Source organism: Typopeltis vanoorti, chromosome 23 (genome assembly GCF_054136105.1).
Source record: "Typopeltis vanoorti isolate ZY-2024b chromosome 23, IOZ_Tvanoo_1.0, whole genome shotgun sequence".
Classification (NCBI taxonomy): Eukaryota; Metazoa; Arthropoda; class Arachnida; order Uropygi; family Thelyphonidae; genus Typopeltis; species Typopeltis vanoorti.
In genome coordinates this window covers 30,759,664-30,782,593 of record NC_143571.1, presented here as the reverse complement: position 1 = coordinate 30,782,593, position 22,930 = coordinate 30,759,664, and the positions used below count along the sequence as shown (strand labels likewise).

The 22,930-nt window shown below is 35.8% G+C and overlaps 1 protein-coding gene across 1 annotated transcript in view; it reads right to left on the bottom strand.

The window, feature by feature from the left end:
- Positions 1-859: 859 nt before the first annotated feature.
- LOC150093729 (toll-interacting protein-like) overlaps positions 860-22,930 on the bottom strand; it is a 117,176-nt gene continuing 95,105 nt past the window's right edge. Inside the window, exons 6-8 of the mRNA XM_090413073.1 lie at positions 21,439-21,541; positions 12,195-12,271; positions 860-1,110 (exon numbers count right to left, since the gene is read on the bottom strand). Of these exons, the coding sequence (XP_090269199.1) occupies positions 994-1,110; positions 12,195-12,271; positions 21,439-21,541 (297 nt within the window). The 3' untranslated portion in view covers positions 860-993. The remainder of the gene's footprint in view (positions 1,111-12,194; positions 12,272-21,438; positions 21,542-22,930) is intronic.

The window sequence follows — 22,930 nt, the reverse complement described above, 5'->3', positions numbered from 1 at the left end:
AGTTTCTTATGGATTATCCTGTGTGTCTAAGCCAACATGTATATATTAAAAAAAAAAAAAAAAAGAGAGAGGATCTTTTTATATGCTATTCATTACTCCAGGACTATTTTATACTCCGCACAATTATCTATCTTTGGTTAAGTTGTAAATATCAGTTTAGTCTATAACTGCATTTTACATGACTTAGATTTTTCTCAAAAAATAAAAAATAAAATAATAATAACTTTATACATAACTATTACTTTAATATATAAAAAATAAACCTTAAAACATTAACGATAACAAACAGATCATCAATATTTCATGTCTTTCCCAAGTTGTAATTATAAGGATCTATTCTAAATACTGGCCGCTTGACAAAATATATAAAATAATTAAACAAACAAAATAGACAGTAACCAAGTACCCTGCTGAAATGCAATCTATCTACAAGTCATTAATAATAAATAGGAAAGTAAGAGTAACATTATCAAACATGTCAAATATACTTAGTGAGAGTTTAATAAATACTCTTTTGAGAGTTCATAAATATTAAGTGTATGCACTGAACCTTATCCTTCACATACAGTAACTCAAACAATTCAACAATAAAACAAATACTAAAAATTAAACAAGCCCATTCTTATTTCTTATCACACATCTGAAATCAATAAACATATTCTTTGAATATCTAAATATTAGTGATTTAAAATAATTCTTGATTATTTTTTTATGAAATGATACTTCAGAAGGTATATGTTGTGCACACACACATGCAACCTCTTATATAAGAACTCTCAATTGTATTATAAAAGGTGTAAAAGAGATATGAAAGTACTAACTTTATACAATCCATAAAATAAACTATTTTTAGCTGCATTTATGATTATTCAAGAGATATGCATAAATACATTAGTCCTCTTTCACTGCAAAATTCTGCACAAATATTAACTACATAAAAAATCTCCTCTGCTTGACAATGCTGAAAAAGTAGCTTATAACACACAGAGTAGTTCAACTTTCTGAACTCATAGCCAACAAGGCATTGATAGTGCGGTCTTTATTACCCCCATTACTTTCCATCACAGTTTTGATAACTTCTTTATCCATATTAGGAAACATTTCTTCAACCTGCAGGAAATTAGCATTATTAGTATAGTAAGTAAAGTACACAATGCATAAAACATAAGTATACCAATAAAAATTTATATGACTGATAGTTCAGATTCTAGTATTTACAGAAAGATGAACAAAAGTAACTGAAAACTATTATCTGAAAAATATTATAAGATCAGATCAATATCTCAGCAGGAAGACTAAGGAGTATATTAAAAAATTACATAAATATGAATAATAACGATACTGTTAAATGTGAATATTAACTTAAAAAAAACTCATCAGCCTCACATGAGAAGTCCAGGCATCTATAACATGCCAGTGCTGTGTGTGGAGGTAAGTAGTTAGAAAGAAGAAAGGAAAGTTATTAATACATTTCTTAAAGACCCGAAGGTTATATTCATTGGGGGGGGGGGGGGGGAACACAAGGAAGAATGATCCAGAGAGTTGAAATATAGGAAATAAAGGCAAGGGATGAAAATTGGTTCAATGAGTTTGGAGTTCAACTATATATGGATGTTGACCAGCAGTTGTTCCAATCTATACATGATTAGAAGAAAGAGGGGAGGGGGGGAAATAGTAGTAACCAGTTTAGTGGAGCAGTACCCATGGAAATGACAGTGAAGAAAAGACAATGCAGCAACAGTATTATTGAAAAGCATTGGAGGGAGGGGTTGCCAATTAAGGGAATGTCTCATTTCTGAATACAATAAGTATTCTAAGGAAGATCTTAGGAGTACTACTCCAAATGTGAGAACAGTATTCCAATGTTGGGTGGATTTGAACTTTATAAACCAAGAATTGAAAAGGTGAGAAGTACTGTTTGGAATAAAAAAAGACTACCAATCTTTTTGGAAGCTGCAGAGGCTATGGATCTCATTAGAATATAGATTTGGAGTTAAATGTGAAATTTAACCCAAGAAGAGAAAAACTGATCCTGGTTGGCAAGCAAAATACTGTCAAAAGTGAGGAAGAATGGTAAGGATATCAGTGTTAATGAAACATTAATTACTTAAGTACTACAAGGTTTTGAAACTGAGGAGTGGAGAGTACCATCGTCAACAAAGCTATGAATAGGATCGTATGTTAGAGATAAAAAAAAAACCATTGTTGTATAGGAGAAGGAGTGAGGTGAAAGCAGAGAACCCTGGAGTACACCAGCACTGTTCGAAAAATCTGATGAAAGAAAATCATCTACCATGAGCAGAAATGAATGACTAGAGAGGGAGCAAGAAGCTGACAATCCATTCAGAAAGAGAAGGAGGAATATCATAAGATGGTACCTTGGAAGGATGGCCATGATGCCAAGTTCAATCAAATGCTTTGGAAATATCAAGAACAACCACTTGAGTTCCTCTGAGCTTTTCCACAGCCTGCATCCAGAGGTGAGTGAGATTGGCTAGGAGATCTGTTGTGGAACATGAATAGCAGAATCCATGCTGGTGATCACTAAGTAACTGGTGCATCTCCAAGTAGTAAAGAAGTTGGCTGCTGATAACCTTTTCCATTATTTTTGAGAGTACTGAGGTGTCAGAACAATGGAATGATAGTTTAATGGTTGACAGATGGGGAGATGGATTAAAGCTTGTTTTCAAGCTGTTGGATGCCAGGCGAATTATGAGACCTTGAAGAGATGATACAAGAGAGGTGTAAGTTTTGGAGCACAAGCTTTTAGTACAATTCAGAAGACTTAGATCAGTGGCGATGCTATTTTTTTGTATTTTTTTGGTATCCCAAAGTATTTAGTATTTAGTATTTTTTTGATATCCTTATGGAGAAATTTCAGAAAATTCATACTGTGGACAATTTGTGAAATAGTGGGAGGAAATCTGCCTTGATCGTCTATACTATGCTAAAGGGGAAAAAAAAACAAAAAACTGATGCTGTCTACCTGATCTGTAGATGTCACCATTGTACCATCAGAATGTGTAAGATGGAAATGTAGGACAGAAGTTGCATTCCATGGTGTTGGTGAAGGAACAGAAGGTTCAACTGCTATTTGAAAAGGAGACAAGCTTAGTGCATTTAGCCCTTACAAAATCTGCTTTGGATTTGTATGAGTGAGTGAGTGGCTGGAGGTATTGATTTGAACCATTGGTATGCTGAATTTTTGGATCGGACTATTTTAGAACAGTTGTTGGAGAACTAGGATTTAGATAAGGATTTTGAGCGGAGTAGGGAATAAAAGCAATCATCCAGAAAGAATAATTTCTGTTATTAGATCAGAGCAGATGCTAGGATCCAAAGAACAGATGCAGCAATCAGTCCATAGAAGTATGGCAAAGAAGTCCTGAAGATCATCCTAATTGGCTCCATTGTAGTGCCACAGGATGCAAGGGTGAAAATGATTGATCTGTAAAAAAAGGAAAGGTATGAACAAATTTATGGTCATACCTTCCAAGAGAAGAGTGAACATTATATTTGGAGGGAGGGCTGGTTAAGAAAAGGTCCAGGGTGTTAGGAGAATGATAAGGGTTATCTGGAATTCTGGTGGGTTGGTGAAGAATTATAAGTCATTACTGATAACAAAGAGTTCAGATTTTCCAGAACGATCTGTAAAGCTGGAGAAGGGGAGAAGCCAGTCTGAATTGTGAATATTGAAATAATATTCACAATTGCTAGAATGATTATCTTGTATTAGGGTAATTGAACAAGTTAGTATTTGCATTCATAGTGGTAGGCTGTTCTAAGATAGATTCTAGTCATTCACTAGAAGAAGTTTTAAAGCTTTTAACTGTTTTCTGGATTAGTCTATCTATGGCAATGAGCAAGTTACTCTCTCTCGCCATCAACCTATCCAATAGGAAAGGAGAAAACACTAGAAAACACTGTGCCCTGTGGAAATTTTGTGCTTGCATTTTGGCAGACAAGCCACGTATCAAGACGCTTCTTTGATTGAAATCAAATTTGCATGGAGGGAGAGAAGTGATGTGTTTCTTTTAGGATATATTAAAAAACAATAATTAAAGAGATTGCTATATTTTATATTTGAATAACTAAAAGGTGTAAATATGTCAACCATCATTACTAAGCCATGTAAGGATGGGAAATATAAAGAGAAAGAACAAGTGTGAATAGAAATACTTTCTGGCAAACAAATTATTAATAATTAACATATGTGATATTATTATGTGTCCTATAAGTTGTTGGGTGGAGCGAATAGCATGTGACTCCATAAATTCTAGACTTGCATGTGTGCATTTATGATGGCATAATAATTAAAGAAAAAGAAACTTATGAGAAGAGGGAAAGAGATTTATTTGCATAATAACTAACTGATAATAAAAAGCCATTGTATGCATTTGGTAGCTCAATAAATAACTACAGGAAAGGGCTAATCCTGATGAACTAATAATGCTGATCACATGATTCATTTAAGTGTGGCAGGAATACATGTTAGTTGATGGAGCAGCAAATCATCTTGTAAAATTTGTTGTGCTTGTTATGTGTATTCATTTCTCTGTTTTATTGATATTTGCTTGGTTTACTATGAATTTTCTTTTTTTTTTTTTTATTGAGGATCATTATACACTTTTTATACAGTAATAGGATACATAAATAATTTCCGATCATTATCCACTGTTTTATGAATCCTACATTAATTATTTTTTATTTATCTGTTTTATGAATCCTACATTGATTATTTTTTATTTATTTGTCAGCAGCTTTTCTGTCTTATCAATATATCTCAGTATTTTGTTGTAGATCAACCATTTCTTATAATACGTAGAAGTACTTATTTTTATTCAGGAACAGATACATTTTTACTAGTTCTATTGGTTCTAAAGACTGGAATAAAAATGTTCTTATACCGTGAAAGACGTTACAATCTCAACAGACACTATACTGAAGAAGCAAGAAAAACAAGTAGTTTTATTGTATCACTAAATAAAATAAATATTGTACTGTATCACTAACTACAGCACAGAGACAATTTAGTCTACTTACTATATTTGGCAACAATTACTGTAATTAGAGACAATTAGAATGACACTTCATAATGAAAAACACTTCCCTCCCACAGACTCTATGCTGCATTTATGAAAGCAAAACAAATTGATTGGCACTAATATATAGTAGCTAAACTAAGAACATTTGTCCTAACATTCTCTTTCAAATTTTCAGTTGCAGAAATACATATAACAGCTATTTATAAAGCATTCATTGGAGCAAAAAGCACACAATTTATGTAAAGCAAAAAGATACAAATGAGAACATATCTTGAAATCAGTTCAAACTACATTTGAGAAATTCAACATCAAGACATTTCACAAATGCTAATTTTACACATAAAATTTTACCAAAAAAGTTGCAACTAACATGTTGTATAAGCTTTGTGAAAATGCAACATGTCCAACACAGAAGCAGCATACATATGCTAAAACTAGTTCTATCTGGTGGTTAATGCAAGTGCAGACACTACCTGGTGTGAACATGTCAATGTAACATTTATGCTATTTCTATATGTGAGAAAAAAATCAACAGCAAATCAGATACATGGCAGGTAATGATGTGTGCTAAGTGGTATGTGGAGACATCAGAATGCAGTACAGTGACATGAAAGAGCAAACAAGAAGATATAGGAGAAAAAAGAAAAGAAAAAAAAAGAAGAATCTAGTATAATGCTGGAAATTTTGAGGCTTCAATGAGTGCTATACATACTACACCAGAGTTAAAGAGACTAGAAAAGCACTTTGCAAATAGCAAAAAAAAAAAAAAGAGATGAAAAACATGAAAAAGATTACATTAGGTCATTTCATCCAGAACATGCTGATCATGATAAGCATGCAATTTTCTTTAGTCATCAATTCCTTAGTTCTACTGTGCCAAAAATTATAATAAAACCCCATAACGATGAAAAACAGGTATTTTAGTCCATTCCTCCCACAAGAAAAGTAGGCAAATTCCTATAGTAAGTTGGATCTTGCTTTCAACTCTTTCCAGAGGTGCTTCATAGTGTGGATAACATTCCCATTTTTGCAAATCACATTACCTCTGATTCTAAATCCAAAGTGTAGCATAAATATGTTGACAATATATTCATTATTCAGTCTCATCGCTGCCAAATTTAACTTCCTAAGCTACCTGAACAAACAACACCGGCTCATTCAATTCGCAACTGAAACTGATAACAATAATGCCCCTTTTCAGAATAAACTTGTCATATGTCTTCCCTCAAGCTGTTTGTCCTTCGTTGCCTACATACCATAAACTCACACACATCCCAATACATACATGCTTATACCACCATCCTCAAAAATAAACTATAATAATTTGCTCTGGCACTGCAAAAAAAAAAGGAGCTTCATATCATAAGCAAAATGTTTATAAAGAATGGATAGAACAGAAAACAATCAACAGAATTCTTCACAAGCGAAATACAACTAAAAAATAAAGATTCCTACATTAGGAGAATACCCGAGAAAACAGAATACAAAATTAAGGCTATATTTAAACCATCCACAAAATTAAAAAGTTTACTCCACTACTCTAAAGATCCCCTTGTCCCTGCAGGTGTATACCAAATCCAGTGCACCTATAACTTACCCTACATAGGGCTTTGAAATATGTTGCATTTCTAATAAGAAAAGAACATAATCAACATGAATTCCTTAATGATGAAAAATCAGACCTTTTCTAATCATGCAATTCAAACGTGCCATGACTGGAAAGGTATCCTGTTCCTATATTGTGCCAACAAATGGTATGAACAAAAATTTATAGAAGCCTACGAGATACTAACTCATCATTGCAATCTCAAAAGAACAATGCTCTAAAAGTCCCAAATATATGGATGGCACATCTGCAACCCACATTACATCTAGTGAAAACGATAATAAAAGAACACAACCACAGAATTCCAACAGTTCTCCAAACAGAAAATAACCATATTATTGGATACAGAAACCAGGAAGAAGAGAAATATAAATCAATATTTAAACAGTGATCTGCAGACAATAAACATAACTTAAAATTAATGGGCTGTAGGGAATTGAGTCCTAAGTGATAGTTATTGATAGTTCCACTTGTACACAATGGCATTTATATACATAATTATAATTTTTTTTTTTTTTTGCCTTTTCTTTTTCTCTCATCAGAGGTCAGGCCAGGATCAATGGTTTAACCAGAGTAGGTAATGTAGAGCTTGCTACAGTGAATCTTGATGTATCCTTGTGTATATATGTATTCCTGATGATGATAATATGAAGGTTGCAATGCTGACTATAATGTTATTTTAACTGAAAATAAGTGCTTCAATAGTTATTTCCATAATTCCACATTGAATGGAAGAGATAAAGAATGTCACAGACTTTGATTAATGCTAACAGTGAAGAAAAGTTAATAAGCTGAAATGTACAATGAAAATAGCTCACCACAGATTCTAGAGATAAGTTCAGAAACCTATTTAAGCCACCTTTAGATTCAGAAACTCCATGGATATATGTAATGCCATAAGCATTTCAGTTTTAGGGATTACTCACGAGTGATATTTCATTTATTCGTGTATAGAGGTTTAAGTGCTGTGAAGACATAATGTTGGAGGTTTAATGGATTTTTTACAACACTCAGAAAGGAATAAAAAGAATTTAATACTTCCTATATTTCGGCGTAGTCACTAGGACATCTACGGGGATTACAAAAATAACTAATGTAACATAACACAAATATCATACAATACTAAGCCCAACCACGTGGGTGACACTAAAGTCCTATCTAGGTGGAGCGCCCTCTAAGGGCGGTTGTAGGTGGCCTGGAATATAAAGTAGGATCTCTGGTGATGAGTGTTTCCCAAATTTTCAGAAGCTTAATGCAACCGTATTTATTAAGATTTGGTTGATTTCTAAGAGCTGCTGCTTCTTCTAAGAATAGTCTCTCTTTCTTGAATTTGCTGTGATGGAGCATGGTGGTTTTCTTCCATGATACTCTGTGGGTGGTGTCCAATACATGGTCAGCCAAGCCTGAATGACCATAGTTGTGTTTACAGATGTAAGACTTGTGTTCCTCTAGCGGATGGATGCTGATCTGCCTGTCTGTCCAAAGTACGCCAGCTTACGGGAACAGGGTACTTTGTAAACTCCAGGCAGAGAGAGAGGAGGGAGCTGATCTTTTGTAGAACGGATAAGGGTAGTAAGTTTGCGGTGGGGTTTATATGCTGTGTGTAGGTTGTACTTTTTTAGAATCTTGGCTATTTTTTCGGATGTGCCACGGATGTAGAGTATGGTGATGGCATTTTTAAATTCTTGTTGACGAGAAGGACTGGGAATGGGAGAGGAACTAATTATTTTTTTGATACTGTGATCGCTGTAGCCATTGGAGAGGAAAGTATTGTGTATGTAGTTAAGCTCAGTAGTGAGGGCGGTTCCACTGGAACAAAGATTGTGGGCTCTCTTGGTAAGAGTTTTAATAATGCCATATTGTTGAGAGGGGTGGTGGTGTGAGAGTTTGTGAATGTATCTGCCTGTGTGTGTGGGTTTTCTGTATACAGTGAAGGAAGTGTATCATTAGGCAGGCGTGTGACTAAGGTGTCTAGGAAGGGTAAACAATTGTTCTTTTCCTTTTCCATAGTAAACTGGATTCTTGGATGTAGGCTATTGAGATGACTGAGGAAGGAGTCTAATGTGTCTGGGCCATGAGGCCAAATAGAGAACACATCATCTACATATCTTAGCCAGATAGAAGGTTTGAGTGGGGCTGAGTCTATGGCTCGTTTTTCAAAATTTTCCATATAGAAATTAGCAAGGGGGAGAGAGGGGGGAACCCATGGCAGTTCCCTCTATCTGCTTATAGATTTTGTTCTTCCAAGAAAAATACCCAGAGTTAATGGCAAAGGAAAAGAGATCTAAGATGTCAGAAGGGAAAACTTTTTGTAAGAGAGATAAGGTGTCAGTTAAGGGAATATTAGTAAACAAAGAGGAGATATCAAAGCTTACCAATATGTCTGCTTTATTCAAGGTTAAATTTTCTATGAGGGCTTTAAAGTGGGTCGAGTTTTTTAAACAGGAAGTGGACCTTCCAGTGAGGGGGGTCAGAGAGTTGGCCAGCTGTTTAGACAGTCTGTAGCAAGGTGCATTGGTGGCATCTACTATAGGTCTGAGTGGGGAATTGGGTTTGTGGATTTTTGGTAAGCCGTAAATTCGGGCGGGACGGGAGCGGAAAGGTTTAAGTTTTTTCGTGATGTCGGAGGGCCAGGAAAATACTTTTTTAAGTAAGATTTTTAATTTTTTAACTTGTGTTTTTGTGGGGTCGTGTTCTAGCGGGATGTAGGTAGCACGATCGCGGAGGATAATATTCATTTTGCGATTGTATTCACTGGTATTAAGAACGACTGTGGCATTACCCTTATCCGCTCTGGTGATGACGATACTTTTTTCTTTCCGTAATTTCAGGAGAGCTGTGCGTTGGGCATATGATAAATTACTTTTTGGAGGCAAAGAATGAGCAAGGATGTTGGCTACGTCAAGTCTGATGTTGTTGGCTATCTCCGACGGTAAGCGACCGATCCCACGTTCGATGTTAACCATTACATCAAGCACCGGCACTTCCTTCGGAGCGACGGCAAAATTACGGCCGAGGCTAAGTGCGCTGACGGCATCGTCATTGAGCCTTTTGGAAGAGAGGTTTACTACTGTCTGGAGCGGTGGAATTTGTGGTTGTGGTTTGTCTTTAATCAGGTTGTTATATTTCTTGACGTGTTTATTTTTTATTTTTTGAAATTCTTTCTGTGCGGAGGTTTCAACTTTTTGAACTTTGGTCGATTCTCTCCGGCATTTCGGAAACCTCCGCACAGAAAGAATTTCAAAAAATAAAAAATAAACACATCAAGAAATATAACAACCTGATTAAAGACAAACCACAATCACAAATTCCACCGCTCCAGACAGTAGTAAACCTCTCTTCCAAAATTCTCAATGACGATGCCGTCAGCGCAATTAGCCTCGGCCGTAATTTTGCCGTCACTCCAAAGGAAGTGCCGGTGCTTGATGTAATGGTTAACATCGAACGTGGGATCGGTGGCTTACCGTCGGAGATAGCCAACAACATCAGACTTGATGTAGCCAACATCCTTGCTCATTCTTCGCCTCCAAAAAGTAATTTATCGTATGCCCAACGCACAGCTCTCCTGAAATTACGGAAAGAAAAAAGTATCGTCATCACCAGAGCGGATAAGGGTAATGCCACAGTCGTTCTTAATACCAGTGAATACAATCTCAAAATGAATATTATCCTCCGCGATCGCGCTACCTACATCCCGCTAGAACACGACCCCACAAAAACACAAGTTAAAAAATTAAAAATCTTACTTAAAAAAGTATCTTCCTGGCCCCCCGACATCACGAAAAAACTTAAACCTTTCCGCTCCCCCTCCCGCCCGAATTTACGGCTTACCAAAAATCCACAAACCCAATTCCCCACTCAGACCTATAGTAGATGCCACCAATGCACCTTGCTACAGACTGTCTAAACAGCTGGCCAAATCTCTGACCCCCCCCTCACTGGAAGGTCCACTTCCTATATAAAAAACTCGACCCACTTTAAAGCCCTCATAGAAAATTTAACCTTGAATAAAGCAGACATATTGGTAAGCTTTTGATATCTCCTCTTTGTTTACTAATATTCCCTTAACTGACACCTTATCTCTCTTACAAAAAGTTTTCCCTTCTGACATCTTAGATCTCTTTTCCTTTGCCATTAACTCTGGGTATTTTTCTTGGAAGAACAAAATCTATAAGCAGATAGAAGGAACTGCCATGGGTTCCCCCCCTCTCTCCCCCCTTGCTAATTGCTATATGGAAAATTTTGAAAATCGAGCCGTAGACTCAGCCCCACTCAAACCTTCTATCTGGCTAAGATATGTAGATGATGTGTTCTCTATTTGGCCTCATGGCCCAGACACATTAGACTCCTTCCTCAGTCATCTCAATAGCCTACATTCAAGAATCCAGTTTACTATGGAAAAGGAAAAGAACAATTGTTTACCCTTCCTAGACACCTTAGTCACACGCCTGCCTAATGATACACTTGCCTTCACTGTAAACAGAAAACCCACACACACACAGGCAGATATATTCACAAACTCTCACACCACCGCCACCCCTCTCAACAATATGGCATTATTAAAACTCTTACCAAGAGATCCCACAATCTTTGTTCCAGTGGAACCGCCCTCACTACTGAGCTTAACTACATACACAACACTTTCCTCTCCAATTGCTACAGCGATCACAGTATCAAAAAAATAATTAGTTCCTCTCCCATTCCCGGTCCTTCTTGTCAACAAGAATTTAAAAATGCCATCACCATACCTTACATCTGTGGCACATCCGAAAAAATAGCCAAGATTCTAAAAAAGTACAACCTGCACACAGCATATAAACCCCACCGCAAACTTACTACCGTTATCCGTTCTACAAAAGATCAGCTTCCTCCTCTCTCTCTGCCTGGAGTTTACAAAGTACCCTGTTCCTGTAAGCTGGCGTACTTTGGACAGACAGGCAGATCAGCATCCATCCGCTAGAGGAACACAAGTCTTACATCTGTAAACACAACTATGGTCATTCAGGCTTGGCTGACCATGTCTTGGACACCACCCACAGAGTATCATGGAAGAAAACCACCATGCTCCATCACAGCAAATTCAAGAAAGAGAGACTATTCTTAGAAGCAGCAGCAGCTCTTAGAAATCAACCAAATCTTAATAAATACGGTTGCATTAAGCTTCTGAAAATTTGGGAAACACTTATCACCAGAGATCCTACTTTATATTCCAGGCCACCTACAACCGCCCTTAGAGGGCGCTCCACCTAGATAGGACTTTAGTGTCACCCACGTGGTTGGGCTTAGTATTGTATGATATTTGTGTTATGTTACATTAGTTATTTTTGTAATCCCCGTAGATGTCCTAGTGACTAGGATGAAATATAGGAAGTATTAAATTCTTTTTAATCCTTTCTGAGTGTTGTAAAAAATCCATTAAACCTCTAACATTAAGAAATTTCATTTAGTGTAGATAGAGAGTTGTGTAGAGTGGAATGCCCTCCAATGATGAGTCCTTGGACTCTTGAAGGTGTCATGTAATAATAAAATAAATATATAAATACCTGTTTGATATCCTCCTCTTTTATTTGCACTGGTTGTCTCACTTGGTTCTGTGCTGAATAATGAGGAACTCCATATACTAAACAGAATTATTAACAAAGGAAATAATGTACAAATTTCATATAGCATATTATACAAAGTTACATTAAACATTTTTTAAAATAATATGTAAATTAACTTAAATTACATAACCAACTGAGATATGGAGAACTTCCATAGTTCAGTCAGTATCAACAAAGTCCTTTGGATGGGAAGACCTGGGTTTGAATCCTGCAAAACAGGCCAACTAGCCAGAAGAATACACACAATTTACCAGACATAGCACACAATGCAGAAAGGATTAACTATTGTAAATAGGTAATAGGTTTCTACAATGCTAAGTTACATGGCTATGAAAGGCCACTGAGCCTAACATGAAAAGGAAGATGGGATACGAAAAAAGATATGAAAAAAATTTCAGCCAAAATGAAAATTGATTTTCATAAAATTTTTCTGAATTAGAAGTAATACGCTTATCTCTGCAATCCATACAATTGTCATCAGCATGGTCACTCATCTCTGAATCCTCTCCACCACCACCTCCTGTTACACAAGAAATTCAAATCTGTTTTGAATTTCTTGTGTTTTGGATTTGAAAACAGATTTGGATTTCTTGGGTATCAGGAGGTGGTGGTGGAGAGGAGTCAAGATGTGGCTGAATCCTATAAAGGTCCTTTAAAAGTCTTATAAAGAGGGATAAAAATCCTTTAAAAGTCTTATAAAGAGGGATAATAATCTTCCTATTTTTACTTGTCAATGCGTTCTTCAACATCCTAGTAATCCTCTGAGCTATTTGCTAGGTCATCTGAACTTCAAATCTCAATCCACCATCATCCATTTTGCTCCAAGTTATGTGATAGTTTTCCACATGGTATTCTGTCAAATGCCTTTGTAAAGTCCAGCAGTAATCATGGTGTAGCCATTTCCTTTATCCACTTCTGCTCTCACTTTATTATAAAAGGTCAATAAATTACTAAGGCAGGACCTATCTTTTACAAAGTTGTGATGACCTTTATAGAGTATCTTATTTCTATCCACTCAATCCTGAATATTACCTTTATCCAACTTTTCCAATACTTTAATCACCACTCCTCTAATTGGTCTAATTTGTTGCTTCTGTCTTGTAACCACCTTTATGTAATGGAACTATCCTCCTTCAGTACCTTGGAACCTTGCCAGAGCTCAAACTTAATGTTAGACAACTTCGTCAGAGGCACAGCCAGTTCTCTTGCATACTGTCGTAGCACGAGATGATATACTATCCAGTCCCCACTATTATATTCACTGATATTTTTCAATATGCTGACCACATCCTCAATTCTCACATCAGTCTCTGTCATATCAGTAACTGCAAAGTCTCTACCTAGATCACTTACAAAGTGATTTAGCAACTCGTTATTTCTTCTGCTACTGTCACATTCCTACCATTAGCACTGAGTAAGGTTATCCTTCCATACTCATTCTTTCCCTTACTTGCTACATATCGAAAAAACTCTTTTGGATTTACTTTGACCTGCTTAGCTGATTTTCTCTCAGCTGCAAATTTGATTTAGCCTTCCTTACCATACTAGTTACCCTTCCTGCGTGTGCTTTGCATTGCTCATAAACATAATGATCACCATTATGTATATTCCTTCCATAATGTTTTTTTTTTTTTTTTTTTTTTTTGCAAATGCTGCTTTATATTTCTATTCATCCACTTAATTCCTTTATCCTCCTGGCCATGGGTATGCAAGTCTGATACTGCCTCTCTCTCAAACAATCCCTGAATACTTTCTGTGCACTATTAACATCCATTCCTGTTGGCTGAGTGTTCAGGGTATCTGCTCTCCAGCCAAAAGGCTGCAGGCTCGAATCCTGCTGTGGGCATGGATGTTTGTGATTGTCTGTGAAAATACTAGTGGTGGTGGTCGGTGGATTGGTGGACATGGAGAGTTGTAGAGTAGGTACCCTCCCTCAATGAGTCTATGGACTCCTTGAAGTAATAATTCCTTGTAGATTCTTAAACCATGGCACTGCTCCAAGCTGCCACCGAAGTCTGTCATAATTGCCAGCTTTATAGTTCCACATAAACCCTTTCTTGACTGAGAATTTAACATGTTGAGCAACCTCCAGAACAAGGCCACATGGTCAATTCCAATTTCTGGTAGAGTTGCTATTGTAGTTATAAGACAGATCTTTGGATGCTATTACCTGATCTAAGACTCTCAAAACCCATGGTCCCCTCTATCACACTGTTTCAGGTAATTATCCCTTAGTAACTGTATAAATTCCAATTCTCTATGTGCCTTTTCCTTTTCCAATCTATAACCCCACAGTTGAAGTCTCCCATGATAATTGCTTGCCATGTGCTCATGGCTAATCTACTGATGCAGGTATTCTTCTTCTGGACCCCAAGGTCTACAGCAGCAACCAACAATATATTTTGTTCTACTGGCTTCAATCTCACCAAACAGCCTCAAACAAACCATTTCACTCTGATACCCTTAACTTCTATTTTTGTTGGTTGAAGTTCTTCAGCTATCATTAATAATGCCCCTCCTCCTCTCCTATTTCTTCTATTATCTCTGAAAATACAATATCCCTTACATTCTATCTCTATAACTATATCATTCTATTTCAACCAGATCTTGCTGATATCTTCAATTTATGGCCAAGATGAGTTGACCAATGACAAAAGCTCCTCTTCTTTATTTCTGATACTTCTGGCATTGGTGTACATACATTTCAACATCCTCTTGGACTTACAATTACTCTTGAATAATATCATTACCAGCCCATTCAAATTTAAAATGTGGAAAACTGCACTAACTCTTCACGGTTATTTCTGCACTCACATTCATTTATTCAGGGGTGGTAATGTCTCAGAGGTGGTCAAACACATCATCATCATCAATAACCATGGGTAGGTGTCTGATGCCATCTTGATATGATTCTTCCATTGCATTCTATTTTGTGCAAGATGACTCAGTTTGCCTCCAACATCTAAATTCAAATTTAGTCCATCAGGCATATATAAGTTTTTTTCTCCATCAAATTCACTCCATACACCTATAAACTACACATCATTCCTTTTGCACAATCTTCTTCATTGATTCATTAGCAATCATAGCTGTGTTCTCAGTTCTATCCTATCATACCAAAGCAGCATACACAAATCTTTACTTTCATACTCTTCATTTTTGCTTCTTTCAATAACTCTTTCATATTTCTCACTTTTCAAATCATTTGTGCTATCTGTCAAAACAATAAACTCTTTCACTTCTCCTAGCTGCAAACTAACAGCTTCATTAACATCATTGATCTTTCTACCTGGGAAACATGCTTTTGTCACTTTCTCATTAAATACAACTCTTATCATCAAATCCCCATACAATAATTTCTGTTTAATCCCAGTTTCTTGCACTTTTATACTTTTCTCATTCACTTTTTCTTTCATTCTCCCTCCTGCTGTACCACACTTCAGTCGTTTCTCAGTCGCTGTGGTTAATGTTTTGTGCTATTTCTCTTCATACTGTCACCTCATCATCCATATAATTACTTTCATCAACTTCATGCTCTCATTCGTATTTCTTACACCATCGTTCACTTTTCACTACATTCTCTGCAACACACTCGCAATCCTACCTTATATCAATACTAGCTATTTAATTCTCTTGCTTTCAGCACAATTCACATTTCTTGCACTCACTCATGAAACATTTCTGATTCACTCTCTCTCTCTCCCCCCACTCTTGCTCTCATATCACAAGCCATTCACTCTCAGCAATGAATGCATTAAACACATGCTACATTGCACTAGATCCTGCATATTGAATCATTAAAAGTCCTGGCTGCCATTTTTCTTGTACACATCGGTTCTATTTACATGGAACTCTTTTGAAACAATATCATGTAACAATTGTTACAATTAAACAAACACACATAACAATACAGTCAAAAATAATGAAAACACAACCCAATAATGATTAGCAATATCACAAATATTTCCTAAAAATAAAGACTTATCTGAACTTGTGCAGAACATAGCATTATATATATATATATATATAAAAAAAAAAAAAAAAAAAAAAAATTCAGCTAACGCCTTTTTATTCCCGTATACGGGGAGTAGGTGAGGCCATTTAGCCCTATCTAACTTATGGAGACTGAGTGGGCAGTTCAATCTCCACTGGTACCAATCAGAGATAGATGGCCCAAGGCTATCACTAATTAAGCGGTACGCAGTGAAGAGAGACGGCTCAAATGTGCCGCCATCTCGTGGTCCCTAACCCTAACACAATATATGTAATGTCTGAAATAATGTGGGTTCTACAGTCGATTTTCTTGAGTTTACAGGATGAAAAAACACGAGTTTCTGGGAGGAAAAACCCGCTTGCCTATGCCAGAGATCGACTAACTCGGGAACCGGTCAAAAAAAGGCTTCGAAAAATTTCCTCTAGTCGCCGACTAGACTCGAAACCAAGTCTTCCTTCGTGCGGCCAAGTGCAATGGTGTGTAGTTGTTTTTGTAAAGTTCACTTCATTTGAATTCAAATTGACATACTCTTAATTCATTCCTTTCATACTTGTAACATATTGCATTATTTTAATTTTACATTCTGACAAAAAAAAAAAAAAAAAAAATTGATTTCTAGGATAGATTAAAAACTACAATTCATTCTACAATATTATTATCAGCCTTCTACCAGAAAACAAGTCCATATAGGGGTGGCAATGAGATGAACTTTTCTTTTCTACTTTTTGCTTAAATAAAACAAAGTTTACGCTGAAAGTATCTTCAGGACTGGGGTAAGGTGGTACAACACCGAGCAACTCATTGCAAAGGTGGAGCAAACTAACATCACTCCTATCTCAGTATCTTCCATAATGCAAAACACATCTCCTTGTGGATATGTATAATGGTATGCATTAAGGGAAGTGGCCACTACCCAGACTAGTTTCGACCTTTATTGAGGTCTCTTCAGTGGGAGCCAGGCCCAAGTGGAGATACTAGCCAGAAGCATTAGCAAGGTCATCTCTACCTATAGGAGTTGCCAAACGGTATGTCACCTTTTTATTAAATTACTCTGGATTTAAAGAAAGATTTTGAAAGTTTATTTTTCACTTGGTTAGACTATAATAAATTTAGTTTAATCCTTTATCCAAGTGTGAGCAAACAAAGTTTGCACCTGAAAGTATCTTCAGGACTGGGGTAAGGTGGTACTTTCAGGTGCAAACTTTGTTTGCTCATCCTTGGATAAAGGATTAAACTAAATTTATTATAGTCTAACCAAGTGAAAAATAAACTTTCAACATCTTTCTCTAAATTCAGAGTAATTTAATAAAAAGGTGGCACACCGTTTGGCAACTCCTGTAGGTAGAGATGACCTTGCTAATGCTTCTGCCTTGTATCTCCACTTGGGCCTGGCTCCCACTGAAGAGACCTCAATAAAGGTCGAAATGTGTTTTGCATTATGGGAGATACTGAGATAGGAGTGATGTTAGCTTGCTCCACCTTTGCAACGAGTTGCCTGGTGTTGTACCACCTTACCCAAGTCCTAAGATACTTTCAGGTGCAAACTTCATTTGCTCACACTTGGATAAAGGATTAAACTAAATTTATTATAGTCTAACCAAGTGAAAAATAAACTTCTAACCATTATAATGATACAGAAACAGGTCGACCATGCTGCATTAGGACAACAGCTTGTGAGGGCTGTGAAGGCATGCCTCTGCTGTAATCCTGTGGGAATGCAGAAAGTGACGTTGCAAGAGACAAATATTTTGAAAAGAACTATGTCACCTGTATTAAATGATGACTTGGGGGGGGAGAGAGCCTATTATTGTTCTACTGGACACTTCCTAACAAAACTTATGCAGTAAATGGTAATAAAATCAAAGGCAGTTCTCAGGTGGTTCACGAACGACAGATAGAGATATAACAATTAGATGTTATATCTCTGTATCTTCACAGATGAGAAAATTTTCACTATTGGAGAGTTGTTTAACCACCAAAACAATCAGGATGGTCAAACAGCAAGTGCCATAGCACCCAAGATTCAGAGAGGTTACCAATTCCACATCAGTGATAATTTGGTGGGGAACAATGTATTTGGAGTGGGTAGGGTGGGTGGGGGAAAATTCACGTTTTATTTATTTCTGCAAGAAAAACGGGTCAAAATCTCCACCGAAGTGCATCAAGACACTGTGCTAGAACCTGCGGTACAGCCCCTAACAACACCTTGTTTTGTGGTAGACAGTGGACCTTCCATCAGGACTCAGCCCCTGCACACAAGGCAAAGACCATACAACAGTGTTTGGAGGTGAATGTGTCTGGCCACATCTCACCATCTGACAGGCCATCTAGAAGTCCTGATTTGAATCCATTGGACTTCAAATTGTGGTCAGAGCCTGAGAGAGTAGCTTACAAGAAACAACACCCAGCATTGCCTGAAGGCAGATTTGGAGTGGGCAGCATTTCCATTGGCTTGTGTGCATGCCACCAATGATACGTGGCCTCACAGACTTTATGCCTCACAGAAGGCATAAAGATCCCCCTTATGCCTTCATGTACATGAAGGCATAAGGGGAACATTTTGAACATTGAGTGCTTGGAAGAACATCGGTACATTGCACCCTTCGATTGGAAAAGACCTAAGTTCAATTCTCATCATGACAGAAGGAATCTTTATATGGAAGTTTTCAATCAAAGGTGAGTTAGCCGATCTCCTATGGAGGTAGAAGGGTTTTTTCTTCCAGAAACTCGGGTTTTTTCATCCCGCATAAAGCACACGCAATTTACAGACAAAAAAATACTAGCTGTGGTGGTGGTAGTGGCCAGTAAATGGTACTGATGTTGATGATTGGTGGTAGAGGTTCGGTGTAGTGGTGGAGACCGAGAGTTGTACAATAGGTGTCCTCCTGCGATGAGTCTTCGTACTCCTTGGTGGTGTCACCAATAATAATAATAATAATAATATACATGTGGTTTATATGTGTGAAAGCTGTAAATCGTTTACTGATAGATTAAAAGCTTATGCTGTTCAAGTTATAACAGTATTTATGGCTAGACTAGGTACAAAAGTTTTACTAGAAAATAATTCATTAAAAACAGTTAATATATTAATAAGGTGATTATTCCTTTTTAAACAGATTTGATGAGCTTCCATCTTTATAAATGAATGACAATTTTTTTTTTTTTTAAAGTTACCAATACCACATTGTAAAAATACAACTAACTTCTTAGTAACAGACTGTCATGTCTTTACTAGAAATACAGGTAACTGTCATGCACATGCAAATTAGGCCTAACACAGCAAATGTATGAAACTCCAATCTATGAAAGAATCACATCAGATTACTGACCTTACTCACTAGATTAACAATATGACTTAACCTAAGACACTTCTTATGTGATTTTCATATAGAAAGTGAATTAAGTTACTGATGTGTTTTGATAAAAACAAAATATATTGTATTTAAGTAATCTGTGACTTAAGATGTAAGAAGAATTTAATTGTCTTATATTGCAGTTATACAGGAAGCAAAATCAGTTTTTTTAACAAACTATTAATATATACATGAGAACTGAAAAATATATGACATTAACACACCACTTAGATATCCTTCTATGCAGACAGAAATAGTTAAATATCAATACAGAAACAATAACTGCAAAATGACCAACAAGACATAAATTGGAACTAAGCAGAAAATATCAAAACAAGAGGGAATTTCAATACTTAGGAATAGTAATCAACAGTAAAAATATAACACTGACAGAAGTAAAAGTACAATCTCTAAAGATAGTAAAATATCACAAAGAGAAAAACTAAAAAGTAAAATATCTATAAATTAGTAATAAACCAATATTAACACATAAATTTATAAAACAATATCAATAAATCAATAATAAGAATCAATGATGAAGCACTTTGGTTTAAACAGTAGAGTCCCCACTATAGCAAATACCTTTATAATGAACTCACTTTAATAAAGTAAAGTTCAAATAAAGAATCAAAGTCACACTGCTGTTTTCTAAAGGATATTCAGTATAGCAAAGTATGCACTAAAAAATACTCCTGTTTGCTATTGTGAGTGAAGGACTGTACTTACACTTTTCCCAAGGTAGGTGGGACCCGAGGTGATAGAGGGCTCTGGGCCCCCTCTCATTGTTTGGGGCTCTTAAATTGGACCTAATTTTTGGGACCCTCAGCTGGAGCCTCGTGAACCTGTGCATAAGTACAGTCCTGTGTGAGTACAGATTGTAAGTTACTACCATCAGTTTGAAATTGGAGGCTACTAAATTTTGACTAATTTCATTATTTTTGTTTGCACACATGTCTGAGACCAGATGTGGATAGCTTCCAGTTTAGTCAAGTAGATGCAGCATTCATAAAATGGCAAGATTACATACTATTTAAGTGAACAATGTTTATAAAAATTAAAAAGAAAAGAAAATTGAAAAGTTGAACATAAAAAAAATCTAACAAATATATTAAAATATTTTAATATCTGATCTTTTCAACTTTTTTCTGTAAGGAGATTAAGTAGTCCTTACTTCCTTTAGTTATGATACAACCATTCACAAATGGTAGCAATTAAAATGGCAGTGGGAAAATGACACTGTCAAGCTTGGAGAACATTTGCAAATAGTTGAAATTTGCATATGAGAAAAAAGCATATAGATTAATTTAATTTTTAAAGGTTTATAAACATCTCCATCTAAGTGAGTCAGACCATGTAGGTAATCTTTGACATATTAATTCACATCTCGGCAATTATTTTCAAGATTAAAAAATTCAGTAAACAAATTTTTCATTTTTTTAGTTTAGTAGTACAAAACTATAATTATGTAGTAGCATAATTATATAAAATAACAGTATTTATTATCTGAAATATTAAAATATAAAATATTTAATTCACTCTGAATAAATTTAATGAACTTTCAATTCATTAACTTCAGTTTTCTCAAATGGCAATTAAAAAAAGACAAGCCTTATTAACTCAAGGAGTTATCCAAGTGTATATAAAAATATCCCCTCTCTGCTGTATTAACAAGAAATTAGTCAGTGATAGAATAATACATGTCAAGCATTAACAAGTTAGTTAAAGAATATTTTAATTCAAACATTAAGGAAAAACTAATTTTTTGTTTTTTCTCTTATAATAATAAATATGAAAAGAGCAAAAAACATTCACACAAATTCAAATTTAAAGAAATTACCTGGTGCATAATATGGTACAACACCTGGAACAACATTATAATAAGGTGATGAGACAACCAGCATAGATTGTGAGGGATATACTACAGTTCCTGCAGGAATAGGCTGAAAAACATAACACACAGATGTTGAAGGATATCTACGATAACAAAATGATCGGTTGAATATAGGCATGGGGAAAGCATAAAAAAAGAACATCAGATTTAATAACTACAGACTACTTTCTCATGTGACATACAGACTTTATCTACTCACATATTGGGAAACACTCAACAAGTTTTCTTAACTTGGCATACTGCCAGCCTGTGAATAAATTTCCTTTAGAGGGTAGATGAGTCATCCAGCCATTATATTTACAAACACTTTATACATGTACAATGCCAGCAAGACTAAACACATTTCTTTTCTTCACTATATTTCAATGTTTCACACCTTTTAACTGTTGATCAACTCTGTATAATTTTTAATAATATTTATTCTAGTGTAGTGCATATACTCATTTCAAAATATTTTCAGATTTTAATAACATTAAAGATTTCCAAGATAAAACCACAAATTGTTATACAAATAAAAAATGCATAAAATTATGCAATAATATGAAGAGTTATTAAATGCTTCTTATAAATTTAATTTTGTATTTATAGGGCAGTCAATCTTATATTTATAATAATAAGTTTCCCTGTCAATATGCATGTTCTCTGCATGGATACTGATAGAGAACCATAGTTCTCTATTTTGCAAGGGAAATAAAAATAAAAATCTGATGTTTCAAGGAGGAAAAACATTGCCACCTCATGATATCAACAAGTTGTCTTTTTTTTTAAAAATAATCTAATAAACAAAATGCTGCAAATCTATTGTGCACAGTACCGTAGGTGGGCTAAGGGATAGATAATAAGCAAACTCAGCTTACCTTACCTTTTCATATATATATATATATATATATATATATATATATATATACAGGGTGTTCGGGATAAATTTGACAGTTTCGTAAGGAAAAAGAAAATCTTCTTTGTATCTATTAAATTTAATGAATTGACAAAAAAACATTACAGGCAGAGTTAATTACAATACTATCAACAAGATTTACTCAAAATAACCACCATTAGCATCGATCACAGCTTCAATTCTGCTTCGGAACCTCGAACAAGCTGATGCTACATTCTCCCTGGGAAGGGCCGCAAAAACTGTTTTAATTTTATCCATTAACTGGGCTTTTGTATTACTGGAAGTGCGATTGGTGTCTTTTTCAACTGCGCCCCATACAAAATAATCCATGGGGTTAAGGTCTGGGGAGTTTGGAGGCCAAACATTTGGACTGGTGAAGTCGTAGAAATTTTCAGACAACCATTTTTGACTTTTCCCAGAGGTGTGGCAAGGGGCCGAATCCTGCTGCCATACATACGGCCTACCATTGGCTACCCTTGTTATCCAGGGCTTGACTACAGTTAGCAACTCCACGAACAAAGCCCGAATTCCAATGCCAGGGTT